This window comes from Mauremys reevesii, linkage group 7, assembly GCF_016161935.1.
Source record: "Mauremys reevesii isolate NIE-2019 linkage group 7, ASM1616193v1, whole genome shotgun sequence".
In the NCBI taxonomy this organism is placed as follows: Eukaryota; Metazoa; Chordata; order Testudines; family Geoemydidae; genus Mauremys; species Mauremys reevesii.
Genome location: NC_052629.1, coordinates 74,553,758 through 74,575,776, shown reverse-complemented (window position 1 = coordinate 74,575,776; position 22,019 = coordinate 74,553,758). Strand labels below are relative to the sequence as shown.

At 49.8% G+C, this 22,019-nt stretch overlaps 1 protein-coding gene across 4 annotated transcripts in view; it reads right to left on the bottom strand.

The window, feature by feature from the left end:
• Positions 1 to 21,666, bottom strand: part of RNF123 (ring finger protein 123) — a 155,721-nt gene extending 134,055 nt beyond the window's left edge. For 2 of the 4 annotated variants that reach the window (XM_039547076.1, XM_039547079.1), the window contains exons 1-9: positions 21,588 to 21,666; positions 12,756 to 12,873; positions 12,125 to 12,209; positions 8,521 to 8,600; positions 7,467 to 7,564; positions 5,936 to 5,990; positions 5,505 to 5,590; positions 4,448 to 4,534; positions 2,335 to 2,402 (exon numbers count right to left, since the gene is read on the bottom strand). In XM_039547076.1, coding sequence (XP_039403010.1) covers positions 2,335 to 2,402; positions 4,448 to 4,534; positions 5,505 to 5,590; positions 5,936 to 5,990; positions 7,467 to 7,564; positions 8,521 to 8,600; positions 12,125 to 12,209; positions 12,756 to 12,837 — 641 coding nt within the window. In that variant the 5' untranslated portion in view covers positions 12,838 to 12,873; positions 21,588 to 21,666. Of the gene's footprint in view, positions 1 to 2,334; positions 2,403 to 4,447; positions 4,535 to 5,504; positions 5,591 to 5,935; positions 5,991 to 7,466; positions 7,565 to 8,520; positions 8,601 to 12,124; positions 12,210 to 12,755; positions 12,874 to 16,338; positions 16,358 to 20,927; positions 20,947 to 21,587 lie in introns of those variants that run through there. The other 2 variants (XM_039547077.1, XM_039547078.1) reach the window with 2 other exon arrangements.
• Between the last annotated feature and the right edge of the window lie 353 nt (positions 21,667 to 22,019).

Genomic DNA, 22,019 nt, shown 5'->3' with positions numbered 1-22,019 from the left:
CTCCCCTAGCCGGCACCCAGAAGCAGTTTGCTCCACACCGGAGATTCCCATTCCCTGGAGAGAATACTGCCACACTCCAATGGACCTGTTTTGCCAATCAACCAGCTGTCATAGAGCGAAGCCCAGCAACCCCCAACTTGCCCTGGCCCCGGAGAAAAGGGGAGTGAGTGCTCTGCCCACCTGCCAGCGGGTGCCTCACACTCAACAGGAACAGGAGTACAGGCTGTTACACCCTAAGTGCCCCAGAAGGGGGGAGCTCATCTACCCTTCGTCACATAGCTGCCTGGGATTGAGTTTAAAGGTCACCTTTGAGGGATTTTTTTTTTTAAATGAGATTATCCATTGGAAAGCAGCAAAAAAGACCCAAAGGCAGCCTGCAAGGGTTCCCCCACCACCACCCCTCCCCACAGGACGGCTGGAGGGTGTGGGTGGCATATTTGGAACTCTCACCCTTTAATTAGAGGGCTGGGGATAGACTCTTTAACAAAGTCACTGAAGATAAACAGCTGTTCAATTTACAGCAGCATTAGACAGTCTGACTGGAGCTCCCTTTCCTCACTCACTCAACTTTCACTCTCCAGTGAAAGTTGCACTATTATGCACTATTATTTTACAAGTTCTCCAGCCCCAGAGTCTTCCAGGCTAGACACGAATGGAATTTCTCATGGAAAACACAAGCAGAAAAAAGCATTTCTGAAGACACCTTTCAGGCTTTCTGTAGCCACCAGATAGTGCAAAGAACAAGCCCCATTCACAGTCTGCTTTGCAGCTCCCTTTAACAGCTAATTCCAGCACTCCCCTATGTCTAGTTCTCTAGCTTTGTACCAGCCTTTTAGAAGTTTAAAACCAAGATCTGACTCAGACTTGCCCCTCCCATTAGCTCACCACTTTGCGTGCCTGCAGCAGCTCTGCATCTGTCAGATAGCTACTGCTGCAGGGGAGTCCATGGAATGGGGTAGGGGGAGTTTTCACAAGTGCAATATTGCAATGGTGCAGAACTCCATGCAATGCCACAGACACCTGACCCAGAGGCCTGAGAACCTGAGTGATTCCCCACCACGCCTAGCGGCACTGCCCCACTCCTGAGGGCACAGCCTGAACCCTTGGACTGCTTTAAGCTGTCTTCACTACAAAGTTAACCTGGCTCCCATGTACACACAAACCTCTGACCTACATTTGACAGAGCTTTCAACTCAGACCAGCTAGCTCATCTGGCGCTATTTGCTAAAGCCCAGGTGCTGCTTTCACTTGGGCTTGTAACCCACCCAGTTTGCAGTAAGGAAGAAGGTTCATGCCAATAGTACTCCAATACCTTCCCACAATTCCTCATGTGCCCAGGACAGACAAGTTCTCCCATGACTCACTGCAAAACCATCAGAGGATCTCATCTTACTGCAGTGCTAAGAACCATGAGATATGCCCCTAGTAGTCCTAGCAACACACTTGGAGGAGTGCAGCACCAGTGTGGACCAGTGTTCCCTCTAATTTTTCCCCCACACATGTGCGGAACGAATTTTGTTATGTGAACCAATATGGAGGTGATGTGTCACAAAATTCATGCGGAGGGGGTGGGGCCAAGGGGTTCAGAGTGTGGGGGCTCCAGCTGGGGTTGCAGGCTCTGGGGTGGGACTAGGAATGAGGGGTTTGGGGTGCAGGACAGGCTGCCCCAGGGCTACAGCAGGGAAAGAGGACTTCCCCGAGCTCTCTCTCCCCACAGCAAAACCTGGGCTGAGAAGAATAGGCACCTCTCCACCAGCTGCGGCAGGCACAGGGCTGGGCTGGGTTGGGGCCAGTGAGGAGGGGCACCTCTCCCCCGGCCGCAGCAGGCCCAGGGCCAGGGTCAGTGGGGAGGAGCGCCTCTCCCACAGCGACAGCAGGCCCAGGACTGGGGAAAAGGCATCTCTCCCTGCCACAGCCCTGAGCGCCTGCACCGTGCTTAATAGGCTGCTGTGCGACTGCGCAGCTTATAGGGAACTTAGGTATGGACCCAATAACTTGACCAGGTCTTCGCAGTGTGGCTGCTCACATCTGGGCTAGGTTAACCCAAGCACCATTCACCTGTGTTAGTTCTGCACCAGAGACAGACCCTTTAAGTCAAGTGCAGAAGTAAACCATTTGGGTTCCATGACTATTAGGAGCCAGGGAGAAAGGGTAAGTACCCTACCAAGCTGCTACTTTGGCCAAGGGTTCAGCCATGGGAGTACAATATTCCTGGCGGTTGCCAGGAGGAGCTCAACCAAGGCCTTGCAGCATCTGCTGAGAATAGAGGAAAGAGGAATATTTATATTAAGCAGAGCTAGTCAATGCAGCAGGGAGCCCTGCAAAGATGCTTACAGGCAGAAAGCAATGGTCCCCTCATCCAGGTCTATCAGACAGCTGACGATATCTCCTGCCGCCCAGGACTGCAAAAAAGAGAAGAAAAAGGTTTAGAGGCTTATCCATTGGCTATTTCCAAACCAGAGCACAACCAGATACCTATCCCAGACTCTTGGACTGGGAAGAGAAGAACTGGCCAAAACATGGGATTTCTGGTTTATGGGAAATTTTGCGTTTTTACAATTTGGTTTCATTACAAAAAGGAATGAATCAAAATCTGTGTAAGTGTCCCATGAACCAGAAATCCCCACACACACACGCACACCAAATTCATTTCAGTAACACTGACATGTTTCCAAAACAAACACTAGTGTCAGTTTAGGGAGCCCTCTGCCCATGAGTCTGGAAGCCCTGGGGGTCCCTGGCCCAGGGCAGTCCACATAGCAGTGCTGTCACAGATCCCAAGAGAGTCTCAGGGCTTCCATGCTCCTGGTTTCTCAGCAGGCAGTTTGGGAAGCCCTGTAAGTCTGAGCTCAATCCAAGGTTCTCAGGAGCTTCCAGGGCCCCTGGAGCCACCCCCAGTTAGAGTCCCCGCTCCACAGCAGGGGCCCTGGAAGCTCTGGCAAAGCCAGGCTGCCCGAGAGTCAGACACCATGGAAAACTGAGGTCCCTCGCCTCAGGGTAGTCTGTACAGTGGGAGGCTCTTCCTCCCAGATCTGGTGGGGGACCAGGCACTGTGTCTCAGCAGCCCCCCGGAAAAGCTTGTGCAAATTTCACTTGCAGAAAGCAAAGCTGACAAGAGCCTTCCAAAGACAACACACACCCAAGCACCTGTGGGTGAACACTTTTCCCAAAGTGATCACTCTATATCCAACCTCTCAGTCCTCATCCTCAAAGAAGCCTGCACAATTCCCTCAAAAGACAAGCCTGAGAGCTTAAATTCATAACTTTGCTAGGCTCTAAAAATCATGGACTGAATAGAGATACTGGATTTATAGTTTATTACAATAATCCACTACCAACCTCCCACAGCTGCTCCCCATGCCCTTCCTTTCCTCCCTATGAATGGAGGGCTGTTAACAGGCCACTTCACCTTGAATGGTCCCTTGAAATGTGTTAACTGCTTCAATAATCTGTTCCACCTCATATTTATCACAGACCTGAGAAGCCTGTCTCAGTTCCCAACAGAAATTGGTCAATAAGAGGTATGACCTCACCCACCTTAGAATCATAGAATCATTGTCTTTCTAAGACTGAGCCTTGCAGGCAGGCACAGCCAGGAGCATTCATTCTGACTGTCCTGACAGAAATTGGAAGTTTTCACAGGGAAGATTTCAGTTTTGCAAAGAGAGCAATTTGGGTTGTTTTCTAACAACCCTTTTTTGGCCAAGTCTAGTGAGGAAAGCACAGGACTTCTCCTTCCCACAGAAGCTTACGCAGCATCGTCAGCCACCTCTGCACAGTTGTGCACACAACACTCAGAGGCTCTCCTTGTTGGCCATCACTAGGTTTATGCGTAGGACTGTGGCTGTGTCAGACCCACAAACCCAGCAGAATTAGCCACAGGGCAGCAGCATTGTTTAACAAGGAGCAAACCAAATGGTGCCCTCCCAAGAGCAGTAACAGCGCCAAGCTGAGGTTCATTCCCATCAGCAACTGCTCAGTGAACTGAACTAGATGGCCAAGCAGCTAGGTCTGAATACGTAGGTGCTGTAAGGGTGCAATGTGCTACCAGGAGCATAGGTCAGTGATTATCAGGCTGCCTGCATCCCCGAGCTCACCTGGGGCTGGCCCCTTCCTTCCCTTTTAAAGGGAACATGGCTCTGCTACCTCTTCTCTTCCCCTGCCAGCATTCACAAAGACGGTGATGGGGTTCAATGTGGCTTGAGAGCAGCACTGCCTCTCGGGACTCTGCTAACTGCTGCACAGAGCCTGCAGAGTCTGCTCCTCTCAACACCTCCGTGTCACTGCAGATGCCAATTAAGGCTTCTGCAGAGCTCATCACTGCAGCTGGGGAATGCTAGCCCCTGCAATCACAGTGCTCCACTAGCAACCTAACCTGTTACCTGTGGGGAAGGCCCAAGAGCAAAGGGGAGCTCCCTCTTGGCAGCCACTGAGCGCAGGCACTTACTTTACCATAGTTGGTGGTGGTGACGTTCCACTTGCGCACCCTGTTTCCATCATATGCATATGAATCCGGAGTGTCTCCAACCCCCTCCTGCATAGAGAGGAGGCCAAGAGTAGAGTCAAGCTGTCTGGGCGCAAGGAGCCCAGCCCAAGCACCTCACACCCAGAGGGGCAGCCACTACAGTGGGAGCAAAGCCACAGGGCAGAGAAAATGGGCTTTCTGGCGCTCAGCAGCATGCACACACTGCTGGGGGAAGGAGGAGAGCATTGGACAATAATTCTAGTAATTGACACACACACAGCCCCCAGATCTGTGGTCTAACACAGAGTATCACCTGTGATCCTCCCAGGGCAGCAGCAGATTGCTCTCTGCACTCCCACAGCATCTGCAAAGATCCTGTTACCCAGCGGCACTTGCACTCCCACTTCCTATGACTTTTTACAGACCACCACTCCACTGACCTTCAACCCAAACAAAAGAACAGGAGCAAACCATACACCAAACACTCTAGCCAGTGAGACACCACCAGCTGCTCCCCATCCCCCCCGCCTTGCCAATCACACATCAACATTCCAGGACAAACTGAAAACAGGCAGGCCAGACTCCAAGTGAAACAAACAGTCCCCAAATGCCTGGCAAGAGTTTACCAGGCTTTGCTTATGCCAGCCTGAGAAGCTATGTAGCATTTGTTGGCAAGAACCATGTTGAGGCCCAGATGCCACCACTGTTCCCATCAGCCCTGTATATCATGCTAACGGTGCCAGAGGAGAGAGCAGCAGGGAGCCCTATGTATCCTGAGATGCAGCATTTGCTGTCCCTAGTTGTGTATCCAGCATGAGCACATAACACACAAGGGATTTGGAGGACACCTGCACTGTACCCTAGTCTGCAAATGCAGCAGAAACAGCTTTTATGAGGTCTTTATTATTTTATGAAGATGTGACATTTACAGCGTACACATGTGCTGGGAAGAAGCTTTAGTGCACCAAGACAACAGAACACGCCCCCCACCTCGGCATGCAGACCAGGAACAGGCTGCAGAGCTGTGCAGTTACAGTACCTCCTGATTAAACCTGCAGTTGAGAGTGCACCAGCCAATCTGCATGAGCCCTTGGGAGGAGATGAGCACCTCGTAGATCCACTTGCCTGGCAGAGGGAGGAGAAGAGCAGGGATGACAGAGCCAGACAGCACAGGCTAAGAACTCAGTGCAACAAAAGAGCAGGCAGCTACACTGCCACTGCAGGAGAGGATGTGATGTCCAAGGGACCTTAATGTCAAGCCCAACCCCCTCTGCCAACTCCTCCCATTTGATATCAGACAATGGCTTCCCTCCCTTCCATCCCCACAGACCAAGTGGAAGGATTGGGGTTTTAAAGGCTTGATGAGGCTGCAGTGTATCACAAACACCCTTGTCTCTTCAGCTGGGTAATCTGCGACTCCCTTCTGCCATGGCAGGCTCTCTAGCCACACCACCCACTCACTGCACTTACCTTTATACACGCAGGTCGTGGCCCTGATGGAGCCAAAGTTGCTGTGGCCAATCACCTGAACCAAGGAACAAACAAGGGAGATTTGTACAGCTGAGGCAGGCCCACAGATTTCCCCCAGCCCAGACCCCACCACTGGCACTTCCCATTGCATGCAGCCCAAGTCACAGGATAGACTTTTCCATCATAAGTCTGGGAGACAGTTGCTATCAAAGGAAGCGTATCAATTCCCAGGATCTTCAGCAGCAAACAGTCTGGAGTTACCTGGATTGGATACATCCCGTAACGCATGGTGTTTGCAAATACATTAGGAGCTCAGCAGCACCACAAGGGCCCAGCAACAGCTGCCAAGTAAATATAGCTTGCTGCAGGTGCTGCTGAGAGTACAAGAGGAGCGGGAGAAATGTCTGGATCCTAGATAAGCCATGTGAAGCTAGGATGAAGTCACAGGTTCAGTATATCCAGCCTGGAGACAAGGACTAGTGAGTATTTACTAGGGTTCCCACCAGGTTCTTTCCCAACACTGAGAAATGACAACCCATGCTCTAAGGTGCTCCTGATTTCAGGGCAGACAAGGAGATAGGGGGTTCAGGGAGTGACAGGCAATTTACACACACATCAGTTTGACAACGCATTCTAGATCAAGGGGAGGATAGAGATGGGGTGGTGGTGGGCAAAGCAAGAAGGACTGAGGAAGAACAACGAGAGATTGAGATAGAGGTGTAAGCATTGGGGCAAGGAACGTAAGGGGGCAGTGAGGGGCAGGATCGCTGAAGGCAGGTGGAGAATCTGCTAGATCCCAGCAGACTGGGACAGTTGGCTCTTTCAGTGAGTGTGCTGGGGGAGAAAAGGCTGCAGTAAGTGGAGGCAGCAGGGCTCAATGCAGGGCAGCGGGTTCAGTGGTGGCAGGAAGCAGGGCTGCTTGGCCAATGAGGTAGAGCAAGTGGAGGAGGAGAGAACAAGTCAGTGCAATGTTGGGGGCTCCCATAGCACCATGGCAGGAATAGAGGGAATGGGTGTTGGAAGTGAACCAGGGAGTGAGAATGGACAACAGGCTAGCGAAGGGAAGGATGTGAGAACTGCCTAGCCCCTGCTGACCAGAGACCTCTGGTTACCCAATAGCCCTGCATGCTGCCTTGGATTTTTGTTTGCTCTTTCACTGACTTAACCTGCAGCGCCTGGGTATCACAGAATACTGGCTAAGTGCAATGTAACCTCGAGGTGACTTCGAAAAACAATTGAGAACCACCTCAGAATCTTAAACCTCTGGACAAAAGACTATGCAATAATACCAGAGCAGGAGCAGCTTGCCTGAAATGCAGTTTGAAGGCACTGCTAGAACTCCTCCTCTTGGAGAATCTGTTTCACTCAGGAGTATTACAGCCTCTCAGAGCATCATTTAACAACACACCAAAATGGCGGCAGGGGGATTTGCTTTGAAGAACATATTGCAAGAGGACAACACAGGCCTGAAGACAGACCTTTAAATCCCCAAGGGCCATTCCACACACACTGGGCTCCTTGTCACACTCACCCCAAGTAGGTCATCATCAACCAGGAGGAGTCCCTCAAAACCACTGGTGTGGTCCAACACCACAGTAGAGGGACCAAGTCGCCCCTCTAATACCTGATCTGAAATGAGAGTTGCATGAAAGCCAGTCAGAGCAGCAGAGAAAGCCTTGTGGCACTTGTAGTACAAGAATTTCTTGGACGCCATGGTATAGACTAGAAAAGAACACCTGGATTCTGCAGCTGAGGAGGAGCAGTAGAACAGAGTTATAACATCAGATTATCAGCACTTCCAGGGGGCAGCAGGCTCAGGGTGGAATTTAAACAGAAGTTCTCAAAGCAATGCATGATGTTTTAGCCACGCAGCACCCAAGTCATATGCCCAGTCTCATATAGCACCTGGAAAATTTACCCCAACAGTTTCAGTGGCTTCAAAATAGTCTGAAGGCCATCAAAGCTAAACCCCCAGCCAAACAGACTAAAACATTCCCATCTAGTGGTAGCAAGACACTCACACAGTAGATATAAGCTCATGACTAGATACATGAAGAGGCAAAGCATCACCTCTTATGGGCTGTGCTTTAATGACTGGGGGAGGGAACAAATGCCTCAGATCATGGCAGGTAAAAGCGTGGGGCTGAGGAAATTCAACAATGGTAGAGGAAAGCATCAGAAGAATAAGCCACAGAGACTATCAACAAGCCTGCATATTCCATTGAAGAATGGGACACTCCAGCTATTCTGCAGTATGAAATCTCAGCAGCAAGAGCTTGCTATATCATTGCTAAGGAGACGTCTCCAACACATCTGCCCAAAGAGTTCACTGCATGAGTTTGTCCATTCTTTGGAGCAAGCACTCCACTATCCATCTGGAAACATGGTTGTTACAACTAAGAACTGATCTATTGCAGGGTTAGCCCACAAGTGCTTAGAATCCAGGAGTTAAAGAGATGATGAATCAGAACATAGGGAAGCAAGAACCAAGCTCATTTAGGAATCAGTCTCCCATGAGACTGATTCTTCTCCCAATAAGGCACACAAGGAAGCTCCAAGAGGACCAGACACCCAGTATCTCCTACCTCGACTGTCCTCTGCACCACTGTCCTCTGCCAGCAATTTGTCAAGGTGCTCCTGCAGGTTCTGGAATGTCAGTGGCTTCCTGGGAATAAAGAAGAGTACCATTCAAAACTCTAAAAGAACAGGAGTACTTGTGGCACCTTAGAGACTAAAATTTATTTCAGCATGAAAGCTCATGCTGAAATAAATTTGTTAGTCTCTAAGGTGCCACAAGTACTCCTGTTCTTTTTGCGGATACAGACTAACACGGCTGCTACTCTGAAACCTTCAAAACTCAGTGTGTCACCAAGGTTTAATGAGTTCACACCTTGGGTGGCTTGTAAAACAGAGCTGCCTGACTGTCCCCAGCATTATCCTTTGCTGCTATTTATAGTAAAGCTCACAGTAAGAAGTTCCACTTATCTGTGTTACATATCATTAAGGGAAGGAACTTGAGGCAGGCAGGCATGCTAGGATCAAAGGCTGAGACATGTGAAGAAGAATAGTGTTTGCAGCAAGATAAGCTAAATTACCAAAGGCCCTCAAGTCTTGGGTGCTGATCAGCTGAGGTCAGAAGCAATCCCATGGGGAGTACTGTGAAACTGGACAACTGCATTACTATTACCACAGTGCCTAAACCCCATTCATGGACCAGGACCACATTGTGTTAGGTGCTGTACAAACAGAGCAAAAGGACAGTCTCTGGCCCAGAGAGCTGACAATCTAAATATAAAACAAGAGACAATGTAGACAGACAGATGGGGGTGCTCAAGGAAACAATGAGACAGTATTGGGCAGCACGACAGGAATTGGTCTTGGCGCACCTGCAATCTAACTGCTGTCCAGATTTTGTAGGCATCACAGGACAGGAGAGTTTTCAGGAGGGCTTTGAAAGAGGATAATGAGATAGCTGTGTGAATGTTTAAAGGGAGCTCCACCCAAGCACAGTACAGACCACTACCAGACAGCACAGCGGCCTAAGAGGACTGCTTCAATATGGCAAGTTCCATTAGCCAAGAGCTCTGTTTGTCTGCACCTGAGTTGAGATAGTAATGTACTGGGATCAGGCAACAGCCTTCTACTTCTCAGCTCAAGTCCAGGGAAACAGAGAGGAAAAAACCAAACAGAAGCCAGTTTGTTGGACCAATCACCCTTTCCTGGTCGTCAGTCCCTATGTCCTTAAGGCTCCAGTAATCAAACAAAAGAATTGGAGTTCTGAAAACTGACACACTGGTGCAAATGGAATATTCCAAGGCATGCTGGCTGGAAAGTTTGTGGAAAAGTAACATGAGACAGTCCTCCCTCCTCCCCCCATAACCTCAACTTACCAACAACCAAGAGGGCCCAGTGTTATTTTTAGAGGTTATGACAGATCAGATATGAGCTCAGAATCTAAGCATAGTGGGAGGAATGTGACCCCCAGCGCCTTTTAAACACAGCCAGACAGAAAGAGGAACATTTCACCAGAGGGGCTCCACACCATTCCAACTGCAACTGTACCCACTTACAGGCTTTCCAGTGGCAAAGCTGAACACAAGAGTTACGCAGTAAGAGGCCCCAGGATTCTGACCCACAGAATGTGAAGCAGAGTTGAAAGCATAAAAAGAATTTCAATGCCACAGCTTGATATCTAGCTTTACTTTTGCCCTGCACAAGCAATTTCCTTCAGATAACACCTAATAATAAAGATACCAACTATCAGAGGGGTAGCCGTGTTAATCTGTATCCACAAAAACAACAAGGAGTCTGATAAAAGCAACAAAGAATCCTGTGGCACCTTATAGACTAACAGACGTTCTGCAGCATGAGCTTTCGTGGGTGAATACCCACTTCTTCAGATGCAAGTGTCTGATGGCACCTTAAAGGCTAACAGACTTATTTGGGCATAAGCTTTCCTGGGTAAAAAAACCCCACTTCTTCAGATGCATGGAGTGAAAATTACAGGCAAATGAAAAGAAGAGGGTTACCTTACAAGTGGAGAGCCAATGCTGAAGGTCAATTTAGTCAGGGTTGATGTGGTCCACTCCCAATAACTGATGAGGATGTGTCAATACGAAAAGAGGGAAAATTGATTTTGTAGTGAGCCAGCCACTCCTAGTCCCTATTCAAGCCCAAATTGATGGTGTAAGTTTGCAAATGAATTGTAGCGCTGCAGTTTCTCTTTGAAGTCTGTTTTTGAAGTTGTTTTTTTGGTTGAATAATGGCTACTTTTAAATCTGTTGTTGAGTGTCCAGGGAGATTGAAGTGTTCTCCTACTGGCTTTTGTATGTTACCATTCCTGATGTCTGATTTGTGTCCATTTATCCTTTTATGTAGGGACTGTCTGGTTTGGCCAATGTACGTCACCTACTACAGGACAGGTCCAACAAGGAAAACAACAGAACACCACTGGCTATCACGTACAGCCCCCAGCTAAAACCTCTCCAGTGCATCATCAATGATCTACAACCTAACCTGGAAAACGATCCCCACTCTCACAGGCCTTGGGAGGCAGGCCAATCCTCGATTAGACAGCCCCCGCCACCTGAAGCAAATACTCACCAGCAACTACACACCACATCACAGAAACACTAACCTAGGAACAAATCCCTGTAACAAACCCCATTGCCTTCTCTGCCCCCATATTTACTCTAGCGACATCATCATAGGACACAACAACACCAACCACACCATCAGAGGCTCATTCACCTGCACGTCTACTAATGTGATATATGCCGTCATGTGGCAGCAATGCCCCTCTGCCATGTACATTGGCCAAACCGGACAATTCATTTGCAAACTTACACCATCAATTTGGACTTGAATAGGGACTGGGCGTGGCTTGCTTACTACAAAAGCAATTTCCCTCTCTTCGTATTGACACCTCCTCTTCAATTATTGTGAGTGGACCACATCCACCCTGACTAAATTGGCCTTCAACATTGGTTCTCCACTTATAAGGTAACTCCCTTCTCTTCATGTGCCAATATATATTTGTCTGTATCTGTAATTTTCACTCCATGCATCTGAAGAAGTGGGTTTTTTACCCACGAAAGCTTATGCCCAAATAAGTCTGTTAGTCTTTAAGGTGCCACCAGACTCCTCACTGTTTTAGTAATAAAGAGGTCACCATACAGTGCTCCCAAGACTGAGACAACAGAAGGGATATTACTGTCATAGGAAGTGTCACTGTATTACATATGACAATAGTAGCATTGTGTCTAGTTTACAGGGCACTGACTGCCCAATTTTCACAAACGCTTACACAACATTTCTGCAGCACTTGCCACTGCATAAGCAAACTGGACAAGCGTGTGCATGATTGATCAGGAAGATGCATAACTGGCCCTAAGTATGTACAATCACTATATTTACTGTACATCTCCAAGTAAGTTAGGCCTGCAATTACATGTGCACAATTCTATAAGTCAGGCACTGGAAGTCTAATTGTGAGAAGCCATTAAAGAAGAGACTTCTGCAACACAATGCACTTCCACTGGCTTGTTTTTCCCTAATGCAAGCATCACAGAGAGGCTTTGTTACTGACTGACTCTGGAAAGGATCTCCCAGTCCGACATGTCATGACATGTCCGGAGGAAGGCAGGTGCAGCTTCACTCGCCATGTAAGAGTTAGAAAGCAACCAGTACCTGTAAGCAGCTGCAGGCTGGATCCCATCAGCACTGGGGAAGATGCGGTGCAGATAGTCATTCAGCAGCTTGCTGTTCACTATCCCTGTAGTGAACAGCAAAAGAAAGAAGCAATGGGAAGTCAGGAAGATCACCCCAGAAATATCAACTGCACCTCCTTTGCTATGGTACATTCACAGCCCAGCTTGTCGCACATTAACTTGCCATACAGACAAACCCTTACACTCTACTTCATCCAAAGGTAGAGGAGCTGCATGCAGGGGAAAACCACTGTGGCACAGAGACAAGAGGGAGAAGCCCTCAGAGCAGTGAAAAGCCCTTTCCTCCCCCCACCCCCACCCCACCCAAGAGACAAAACCCTTCTGGGCTCTTAGGAAGGGTTTAGGTCTTGTCTGCCCTGGAGTTTTGCCCAACTTGTCCCTGCCCAAAAGTGGGTAAGATGCCCCAGTGCAAATTGCAGCTACTCGTCACACTGGGGAGGTGGCAGTGGTATGGCAGCACTAAAGGGTGGAAGTGGGGAAAATCCTCAGTGTCAACTAGAAACTGCTAACTGACTCTTACGAAGAACTCAGCCTAGGAAACAGGTGTGACAGCCTACCCCCACATCTACACACTATGCAAGGGCATGTACCTGTGACCTTGGGCTTCTCAGACTCAATGCTCAGCCTGTAGTTCCTCCGGGAAAAGGCAGTCCCAGCACCTCTTGACGTCATTCTTCACGGCTGTGTGAACCACCACAGAGGCCAAAGCTGAAACAGGAAGGCACACCAGTCTGTCATTAGGAGCAAGGAGACTTGTTGGTGAGAAAGGTCCCTCCCTTAGCTCTTGCCCATCATTATGAATCAGAGGCAAGTACAGAATGTCACTTAGGTTTCCCTGGCTTTAGAAGTGCCCAACATGGCATTCAACATGTACATGATGATGTCAGACAATTAACAGGGTCCCTGCCCGAAGAGCTTGCCATCCAACCAGGGAAGTTAACTGGAGTAGGCTGCCAGCCCCACCCTCAGTCTCACCTGAGGCCTGGGGGAGTGGGAGACAAGGCAATCATAACACATTGTAATTCAGCTATACCCAGCACCTGACCCAGGGCATATGACTCAGCGCCTGCATGCACCAGACAGTGCCCTCGACCCCCATGGGCTCTACAGCCATCAAAGAGCTTAGGCTGCCCCACACCTAGAGCCACTGCACAGAAACTGGGCAGCAGCAGTACATCAGTGCCCAGCATAGACATGCCTCATTAGAGAAGGGGCCCAGGGACAGACACGTGGTACAAATACCAACCTAGCAGTCCTCACACTCATCCTGACAATACCCCACATGCCCACAGAGACAGGAATAGAATGACACCTCATTCTTCTGTTTGACTGTTTGTACAAGAGGGAACTGCCTTGGTCAGTGACGGCAGAAGGCAGAGAGAGGCCTGAACCAGACAAAAGCAGAACCACATTGCTTACAAAGCAGAGGAGCCATTGAGCACCCAGGGTTTTTTTTTTGTTTTTTTTTTACAGGGACAGCAACTAATTTGGCTGGAAGCAAATGAGCTCCTGATGAAGCAGTTTTCAAGGTGAAAACCTAGCATTAGCCTGAATATTTCTGATTGAGTTCTAGGGCTTGGCTACACTCGAAACTTCAAAGCGCTGCCGCGGGAGCGCTGCCATGGCAGCGCTTTGAAGTGTGAGTGTGGCCGCAGCACCAGCGCTGCACGTACTCCACCTCCCCGTGGGGGATTAGCTTGCAGCACTGGGAGCCGCGCTCCCAGCGCTGCGGCACTGTTTACACTGGCGCTTTACAGTGCTGTATCTTGCAGCACTCAGGGGGGTGTTTTTTTCACACCCTGAGCGAGAAACTTGCAGCGCTGAAAAGCACCAGTGTAGCCAAGGCCCTAGTAATATTGGGAACAGAGTACTACCTCAGAGCCACCACCAGGTACCCAAGTTCTCACCCTGAGCAGATCACCGGCAGAAAGCACGGTTCTCTAGACATCACCCATGTTGTTTAAAGGCTGCTACCAAGGACGGCAGACGTGTCAGTTGCCAGCTGTGTTCTGGCTCACAAGTGCTCTGCATCCACAGTTTGTGAGCAAGCACCCTACTGAAAATCACTACAGTCCTCCCACAAGTCCTTTGGAGAACAGCTGTCTGATCAACTTCAGTGTGTTCCCTGCTCTGAAGAAAAGGAGCAGGTAGTGCAAAGCAAGTGCCTGCACCCAGTGGAAACAGCACCAAGCAAAGTGCAGGGTGGAGACTAGAGCAGCTCAGAGGAAAAATGGAAGCCAACAATTTAAGTACTGCAGGAAGCCTATTGGTGGGAGGTAAATTGAGACTGCTAGGCCAACAGGCAGCAAAGAGAGAAACAAGAGACTAAAGAAAACACAGGATTTCTTCCAATTCCACCAGAGCAATGGAGCAATCCCTACTGCACAGTTGCCCTGGACTGTAGTGATGGTGGGGCACTCTCTCAACTCTCCACTGGAGTGTAATGAAAAACAAAATGATGGGAACAACTCAAAGTTAGGATGTAATAAAAAACCCCAGAATAGCTTTCATCTGAGAGCCGGACAAGAATGAAAGCAATACACCACACAGAATTCACAATAATCTTGACAACCTGGAGAAAGTCTGAATTTAACAGATTGAAATTCAATTAGGACAAACGTAAAATACTCCACTTCAGAAGGAATAATCAACTGCGCAAATACAAAATGGTAAATGACTGCCTAGGAAGAAGTACTGAAGAGAAGAATGGGGTGGTTATAGCACATCACAGACTAAACAGGAGTCAACACTATAATATTGTAGCAAAAAAAAATCTATAATCATTCTGGGATGTTGTGAGGCTGAGAGAATTTTCTGTAATTTTTATGAATCTTTGTGTGCCTCAGTTTCTCCTATACATAGTAGTGATACCCAGTGGGTGGGAAAGGACTGTTTGCTCTCAAGGCAGGCTATGTGACTCAGGTACAGTATGAATGTTGCCTACCTGTCTGAGACTAAATGAGTCATTGGGAAAAGCCTGGCCAAGAAAACAATGGCAAATTAGTCACCAGGACATCACCATCTAGCAACCAACAACCCAAAAGGAGATAGATTTCCCCACCTCTCAGTAGGAAAAAAGTGTGTGGGGGGGGATGGGGGAGGGGAGAGAATAGGACCTGGCTGCTGGAAGGAGTTCACTCTCACCTGGGAATTGACCAAGGAGATCAGACAGAGAGAGAGAAAGAGAGCTTGTCTGGGCTCTGACTAATCAGAATGGACTTGGGCTATGCTTTAACTTTCAGTTCTCTGGGCTACTATAAGGACTATAAGGCTACTATAAGGAGTGCTGGTGCTCCAGCACTCCTGCCTCAACCTGGGAGCTCTGTTCAGCTAGTTCACATGAGATGGACCCTGGTAGAGATTTGTACACTCTTTAGGGATTAAAGAGCTGGGTTCCAGTTGACTAATAAACCTGACTGTTTTGACAGTGGTGTTGAAATGTCACTGCAAATGTTTGGAGAGGCACATTAATCCCTAAAGAGTTTACAAATCTCTACCAGGGTCCATTTCATGTGAACTAGCTGAACAGAGCTCACAGGTTGAGGCAGGAGTGCTGGAGCACCAGAAGTTCAGTCCAATCCAAAGAGTCCAACCTATGCAGGATGAGTGAGGTCCTAGGGAGTCCGACACACTGAAGAGGTTTCTCCTAAAGCAGGAGTGGTCAAATGTTTTGGCCCAAGGGCCACATTGGGGAATAGAAATTGTATGGTGGGCCATGAATGCTCAGAAAATTGGGGTTGGAGTGTGGGAGGGGGTGAGGGCTCTAGTTGGGGGTGCAGGCTCTGGGTGGGGCCAGAAATGAGGACTTCAGAATGTGGGAGGGGGCTCTGAGCTGGGGAGTGGGGTGCAGGGGGGCGGGGAGAGCTCCAGCTGGGGATGTGGGCTCTGGGGTGGAGCTGAGGATGAGGAGTTTGAGGTGTAGGAGGGTGCTCTGGGCTGGGATAGAGGGGTTCGGAGGGCAGGAGGGGGATCAGGGCTGGGGCAGGAGGCTGGGGTACAGGAAGAGGTTCAGGCTCCGGCTGGAGTTGTGGGCTCTGGGGTGGGGCTGGGAATGAGGAGTTTGGGGTGCAGGAGGGTGCTCCAGGCTGGGATCAAGGGTTCACAGGGTGGGATGGGGCAGGGGGTTGGGGCATTGGGAGAGGCTCTGAGGTGCAGGCTCCTGGCGGCGCTTACCTCAAGCAGCTCCCGGAAGCAGCAGCATGTCCCTTCTCCAGCTCCTACACGAAGACACGGCCAGACAGCTCTGCACACTTCCCCATCCGCAAGCACCACCCCTGCTGCTCCCATTGGAGCACTGGAGTGGGGCCATGCTGCAGCTTCCAGAAGCCGTGTGGAGCATCCCCGACCCTGCGCCCCAGCTGGAGTGCCAGAGTGGGGCCATGCGGCTGCTTCCGGGAGCCATGTGGAGTGGCCCCCGACCGTGCTCTCTGGCTGGAGCACTGAAGGGGGGCCATGCTGCGGCTTCCCAGAGCCACGTGGAGTGGCCCCCCAACTCCTCGGCTGGAGTGCCGAGTGGGGAAAGCCCCAGACCTTGAGGGCCAGCTTAAAACGGCTGGCGGACCATAGTTTGCCCACACCTGTCCTACAGAGTGTCCCAAAGCTAGGGCGTAGCACCAGTCCTGTGGATCCGTGACAGCAGTATTAGTAGGAGTGTTGTAAACAAAACACAACAAATAATTCTTCCACTCCACTCTGCGCTGATAAGGCCTCAACTAGAGTATTGTGTCCAGTTCTGGGCGCCACACTTCAAGGAAGATGTGGACAAATTGGAGAAAGCCCAGAGGAAAGCACCAATAATGATCAATGGTCTAGAAAACATGACCTATGAAGAGAGATTGAAAAAACTGGGTTTGTTTAGTCTGGAGAAGAGAAGACTGAGGGAGAACATGATAACAGTCTTCAAGTACATAAAAGATTGTCATTAAAAGGAGAGTGAAAATTTGTTCTCCTTAGCTACTGAGTATAGGGAAAGAAGCAATGGGCTTAAATGAGGTTTAGGTTGGACATTAGGAAAAAACTTCCTAACTGTCAGGGTAGCTCAGCACTGGAACAAATTGCCTAGGGAGGTTGTGGAATATCTGTCGGTGGGTTTTTTTAAGAAGAGGTTAGACATCTGTCAGGGATGGTCCAGAAGATAATATTGAGCCATGCCTCAGTGCAGGGGACTGGACTAGACATATCAAGATCCCTTCCAGTTCTACAGTTCTATTATTTACCGTTCAAGCTAGTTGCTATGCTGCATGTGCAGTTTTAAAAGTTGCTTGGGAACTGTCAACAAGCATGACACTTTACTTTAGCTTCAGAAAAAATAGCTGTGAAAACCAGGTAAGGGCAGGTTAATACAACACCTTGGGGTGTATTATATGATAAGGAACTCAGTTTACTCTTCTCAAAACTGTATTTATTTTAACCTGCCAGAACACTTTAAAACAGCTTAAAAAAAAAAAACACAGAACAGGCACCAATTTATAGCACTTTGGATTTTCTAAAGAATTTTGACAGAGTCCCCAACAAGTGTTATAAGGAATAGTGACAGCAACAATGTGAAAGGTGAAGCGCTGCCGCTGCAATTAATTTAACAACTGCTTAATGCAAAAGAAAGGAAAGCACGGGGATAGAGGGCCAATTCTCAATATGGAAAGACTAGAAACTGAGTACTTATGGATTAGTGCTAGAGCTGGTGAGGTGTAAGATATTTGATAACTATCTGGGAGAGGAGACGGAGTGGTTTGTAACAATCTACCAAAGGCACATGTTGACTTTGGTTAGCATATACTAGGAAAAACAGTGAGGAGTGCCACAAAGGCCAAACAGAAGTAGCAGCACAAGAGAAGATGAAGTTCAGTGAAGGCATCTAAAAGGTCATAGTGCACACAGGAAACAAACAAGTTCTGTAAAATCTGTAAATACTCAGGAAAGAAATTGATGACTAGTGGAGACATCTGTTCAGTACACAACAGCATTCACAAGACAGTAAATTTTTAGGCTGTTTTACGAGATAATGATGCCCACACAAGTGTGTCCTTACCACAGCCTCTCTCACTACTATACCCCTCCCTTCTAGTGTGAGGACCTCTAACGCGTGAGGAACGATCAGCTTGTCTTACCTCTATTTTGTCCCTCACTTCATGAGACCAGTTAAAAAACTTCAGGACCAGACTTCAAAGAGAAACTGCTGAGCTTCAGTTCATCTGCAAATTTGACACCATCAGCTCAGGATTAAACAAAGACTGTGAATGGCTTGCCAACTACAAAACCAGTTTCTCCTCCCTTGGTTGTCACACCTCAGCTGCTAGAAGAGGGCGTCATCCTCCCTGATTGAACTAACCTCGTTATCTCTAGCCTGCTTCTTGCTTGCACATATATACCTGCCCCTGGAAATGTCCACTACATGCATCCGACAAAGTGGGTATTCACCCACGAAAGCTCATGCTCCAAAACGTCTATTAGTCTATAAAGTGCCACAGGACTCTTTGCTGCTTTTACAGTTTAATCAACTAGATGATCAGAACAGGCAGTTCTGAGATCAGCCCACTTTACAATGCCCCTATTGCCACTATAATAGCCATAAACAAAATCTTGTGTTTAAAAGGAACTAAGACTTGATACACATAATATCCCCTCTATTGCAAACCCTAAAAAGGAAGTTATGGAACAGCTTATCTGGACCAAACTACCCATGTAGCACCACTTCCAGAGAAGCACCACACTGAACTTCCTACTGACTCCAAATAAGGAAACATGCTACACAACACACTCACCTACCCAGGGGCGGCTCTAGACACCAGCGCGCCAAGCAGGCGCTTGGGGCGGCCGTTTCCCGGGGGGGCGGCATTTGGCTCCGGTGGAGCTCCCGCCGGCATGCCTGCGGCAGGTCCACCGGAGCCCGGGACGAGCGGACCTGCCGCAGGCAAGACTGCGGCGGGTCCCGTCTTCCCGCGGCTCCGGTTGAGCTCCCGCAGGCATGACTGCGGCAGGTCCGCTCGTCCCGGGCTCCGGTGGACCTGCCGCAGGCATGCCGGCAGGAGCTCAGCCGGAGCCGCGGGAAGAGGGGACCCGCCGCGGGACCGGGGAAGGGCGGCGCAGCGCTCCGCGCTGCTTGGGGCAGCCCGATTTCTAGAGCCGCCCCTGCACCTACCTCACAGGTTACAGCAAAGCCTGCAGTACACACTCAGCAACAGCAGCAAACATTCAGGGTTGCCATGCTATGCATTCTGTATTTATGGGGAATGGGAAGGCTGCAATTAAGGTTTTGCTCAATACTATTAGGGCTTCTTATGGGCCACAGGAGGACAGCATTCCTTATTTCCAGTTCCCTCTTAAAACATGTTTATCTTTTCATACAGTAAGAAAATAGTCTTAAAACCAGGTGTTGTAGTGAAAAGCCACTTTAATCTACGTTCCAGTGGCTTGTATCACACACTGGCTGTGGCTACACTTAGCGCTTCAAAGCGCGGCAGCGCTTTGAAGCGCTAAGTGTAGTCAAAGCGCCAGTGCTGGGAGAGAGCTCTCCCAGCGCTGTCCGTACTCCACCTCCCTGTGAGGAATAACGTACAGCGCTGGGAGCCGCGCTCCCAGCGCTGGGGCTTTGACCACACTGGCGCTTTGCAGCGCCGCAATTTGCAGCTCTGGAGAGGGTGTGTTTTCACACCCTGCTGCAGCGCTGCAAATTTGTAAGTGTAGCCAAGCCCTCTGGCTCTAAAGCTCCACAACTGCCAGAGGCTTTAGGGAAATGGAGGCCACTTCTCTTGACAACAGCCTGTAGCTTCAGTGCTCTTGGAAACAAAGGCCCCAACACCAGTTAAATTGCAGTCATTTTTACTAAGGGTATAAGTAATTTCTGTCCTTTTTAAGTTATATGAACTGACAGCCATTTCAAGGAAGGGAAAATTGTAATATAACGGGCAAGACATAAAGACAAACTTTGATTACCTTACAACCTAATATTTTAAGCATATGTCTACATTATAAGCACTACACTGGCACAGCTGCTATGCCACTGTGGCTCTGCAGACACTTATTACAATGACTAAAGGGTTTTTTCTGTCCCTGCAGTACAGTTTCTCTCAACCTGGGGATCACAGGACAGTTTTAGAGGGGGTCGCAAGCAGGGCCGGAGTAAGACTTGCTGGGGACCAGAGCAGAAACTAAAGAGTGGGACCCCACAGAAGGCACGTGCAACAGTCTCTAGGGGCAAAGCCAGCACTGGACACGGAAGCATTGACACTGACCCACGGGCTGGGTGGCCCACACCCGGGGCCCACGCCAAAGCCTGAGCCTCGCCTGGGGCTGAAGCATGTAACTTAGCTTTGCGGGGCCCTGCTTGCCAGCCCTAAGTATTAATCATAATTTACTTAATGATATTTAAGGGGGAGGGACAATTTTTTTGGGGGGGGCAGGGTCAACCAGCACAAAAAGCTTGACACACACTGCTGTAGCAGATCCACCTGTGGAGAGGTGTTCACCCATTGACCTGGCTGTCACCACAGTGGTTAGGTCAACCTAAGTGCCAGCGCAAAATTTTTCACAGCCCTGAGCCATGTAGCTAGTTTGACGTAAATTTTAGGTGTAGACCAGGCCTCAGCATACATTTGAGGAATGCTGGCAACAAGTTTCAACTATACAGAAAGCCAGCCCTTTGTTAGCAAGAAGAGAGGAATAACAGGTCAAATGCTGGAGAAAGTTCTTAAAAAGCCCACTTTTAATTAGTTTTCACAAATACACTGAGATTTAGTTAATTTGTCAGAAAATTCATGTTTTACCTAAAGATCATTGCTGCACACTGAGGGAAGATACAACACACCTTTCATGCAGAACAAAGTGAATGAATGCCTGAAGTGAAAGGGGGAACCCCAGAGGTACTACCACATGCATACTAGAGCCATCTCTTTGGGCCTGCAGCACAGCAACGCTGACTGCAGAAGATGGACTTGGGCTCCAAGGCTGCTTGCACTAGTTGCCGATACATCTGTCCTAGCCCCCAGGCAATCATCCATACGCCCAGCACAGTGGGCACTTAGTCCCCATCACCCTGAATAATCTACCGTGGTTCTCCTGTTCCCAGCTGGAACAGGCTCCCTGCTGACCTACCCTAGGCTTCAGCTGGGTGCAAAGTTAACTCACCTGTCTCAATGCTTTTATTGTGAGGGAACCCATGGGCTTTTAGTCTAGGAACACCCACTTTTCATCAGGGCCCCTGCTCCCCCCCGACTACCCCCACTACCCCCCCCCCCCCCCCCCCAGCCCCTGATCCATCCACTCCCGCCCAGGGCCCGTTCCCACCAGTTCCAGCCCCCAACCGTCCGCTGACGCCCAGGGACAAGCCCCCCGCCGGTCCCAGACCCTGGCACGCCCAGGAGCCACAGCGCCCACAACCCTGGGCGCTCGGGAGCCGCGCTCGGGCCAGGCCCGCGGACACTCACCCGCCCGCGCCCCTCAGTCACAACAACCACCCGGCTATGGACGGAGCCCCAGCAGGGACACTGCAGCCGGGACGAGGCGGGGCCGCGCCACAGGCCCCGCCTCCCCGCGCGAACAGCCTGATTGGCGGAACCGGCGGCTCCCCGCGGGCGGAGCGCTGCGCTGGGCTGAGGGGGCGGCGCAGCGCCCCCTGCTGAGGGAGAGCGCCGGCTCAGCCTTCGCGCCGGGTGTCTCGAGCGTGCCTGGGAGTTGCGGGATCTCGGCTTTCCCGTGCCATGCTGAGCCTGGAGGGGCCCCGCTCGGTGCAGCGCGGAGCGGCCCTGCAGCAGGCCCAGGTCCGTTGGGGGGGCGCGCTGTCAGATTTGGGGGCCAGGGATGAGGCGATTGCAGGGTCCCTCATCTGCATATTATGTTATCTTATCTGCATAAAATAT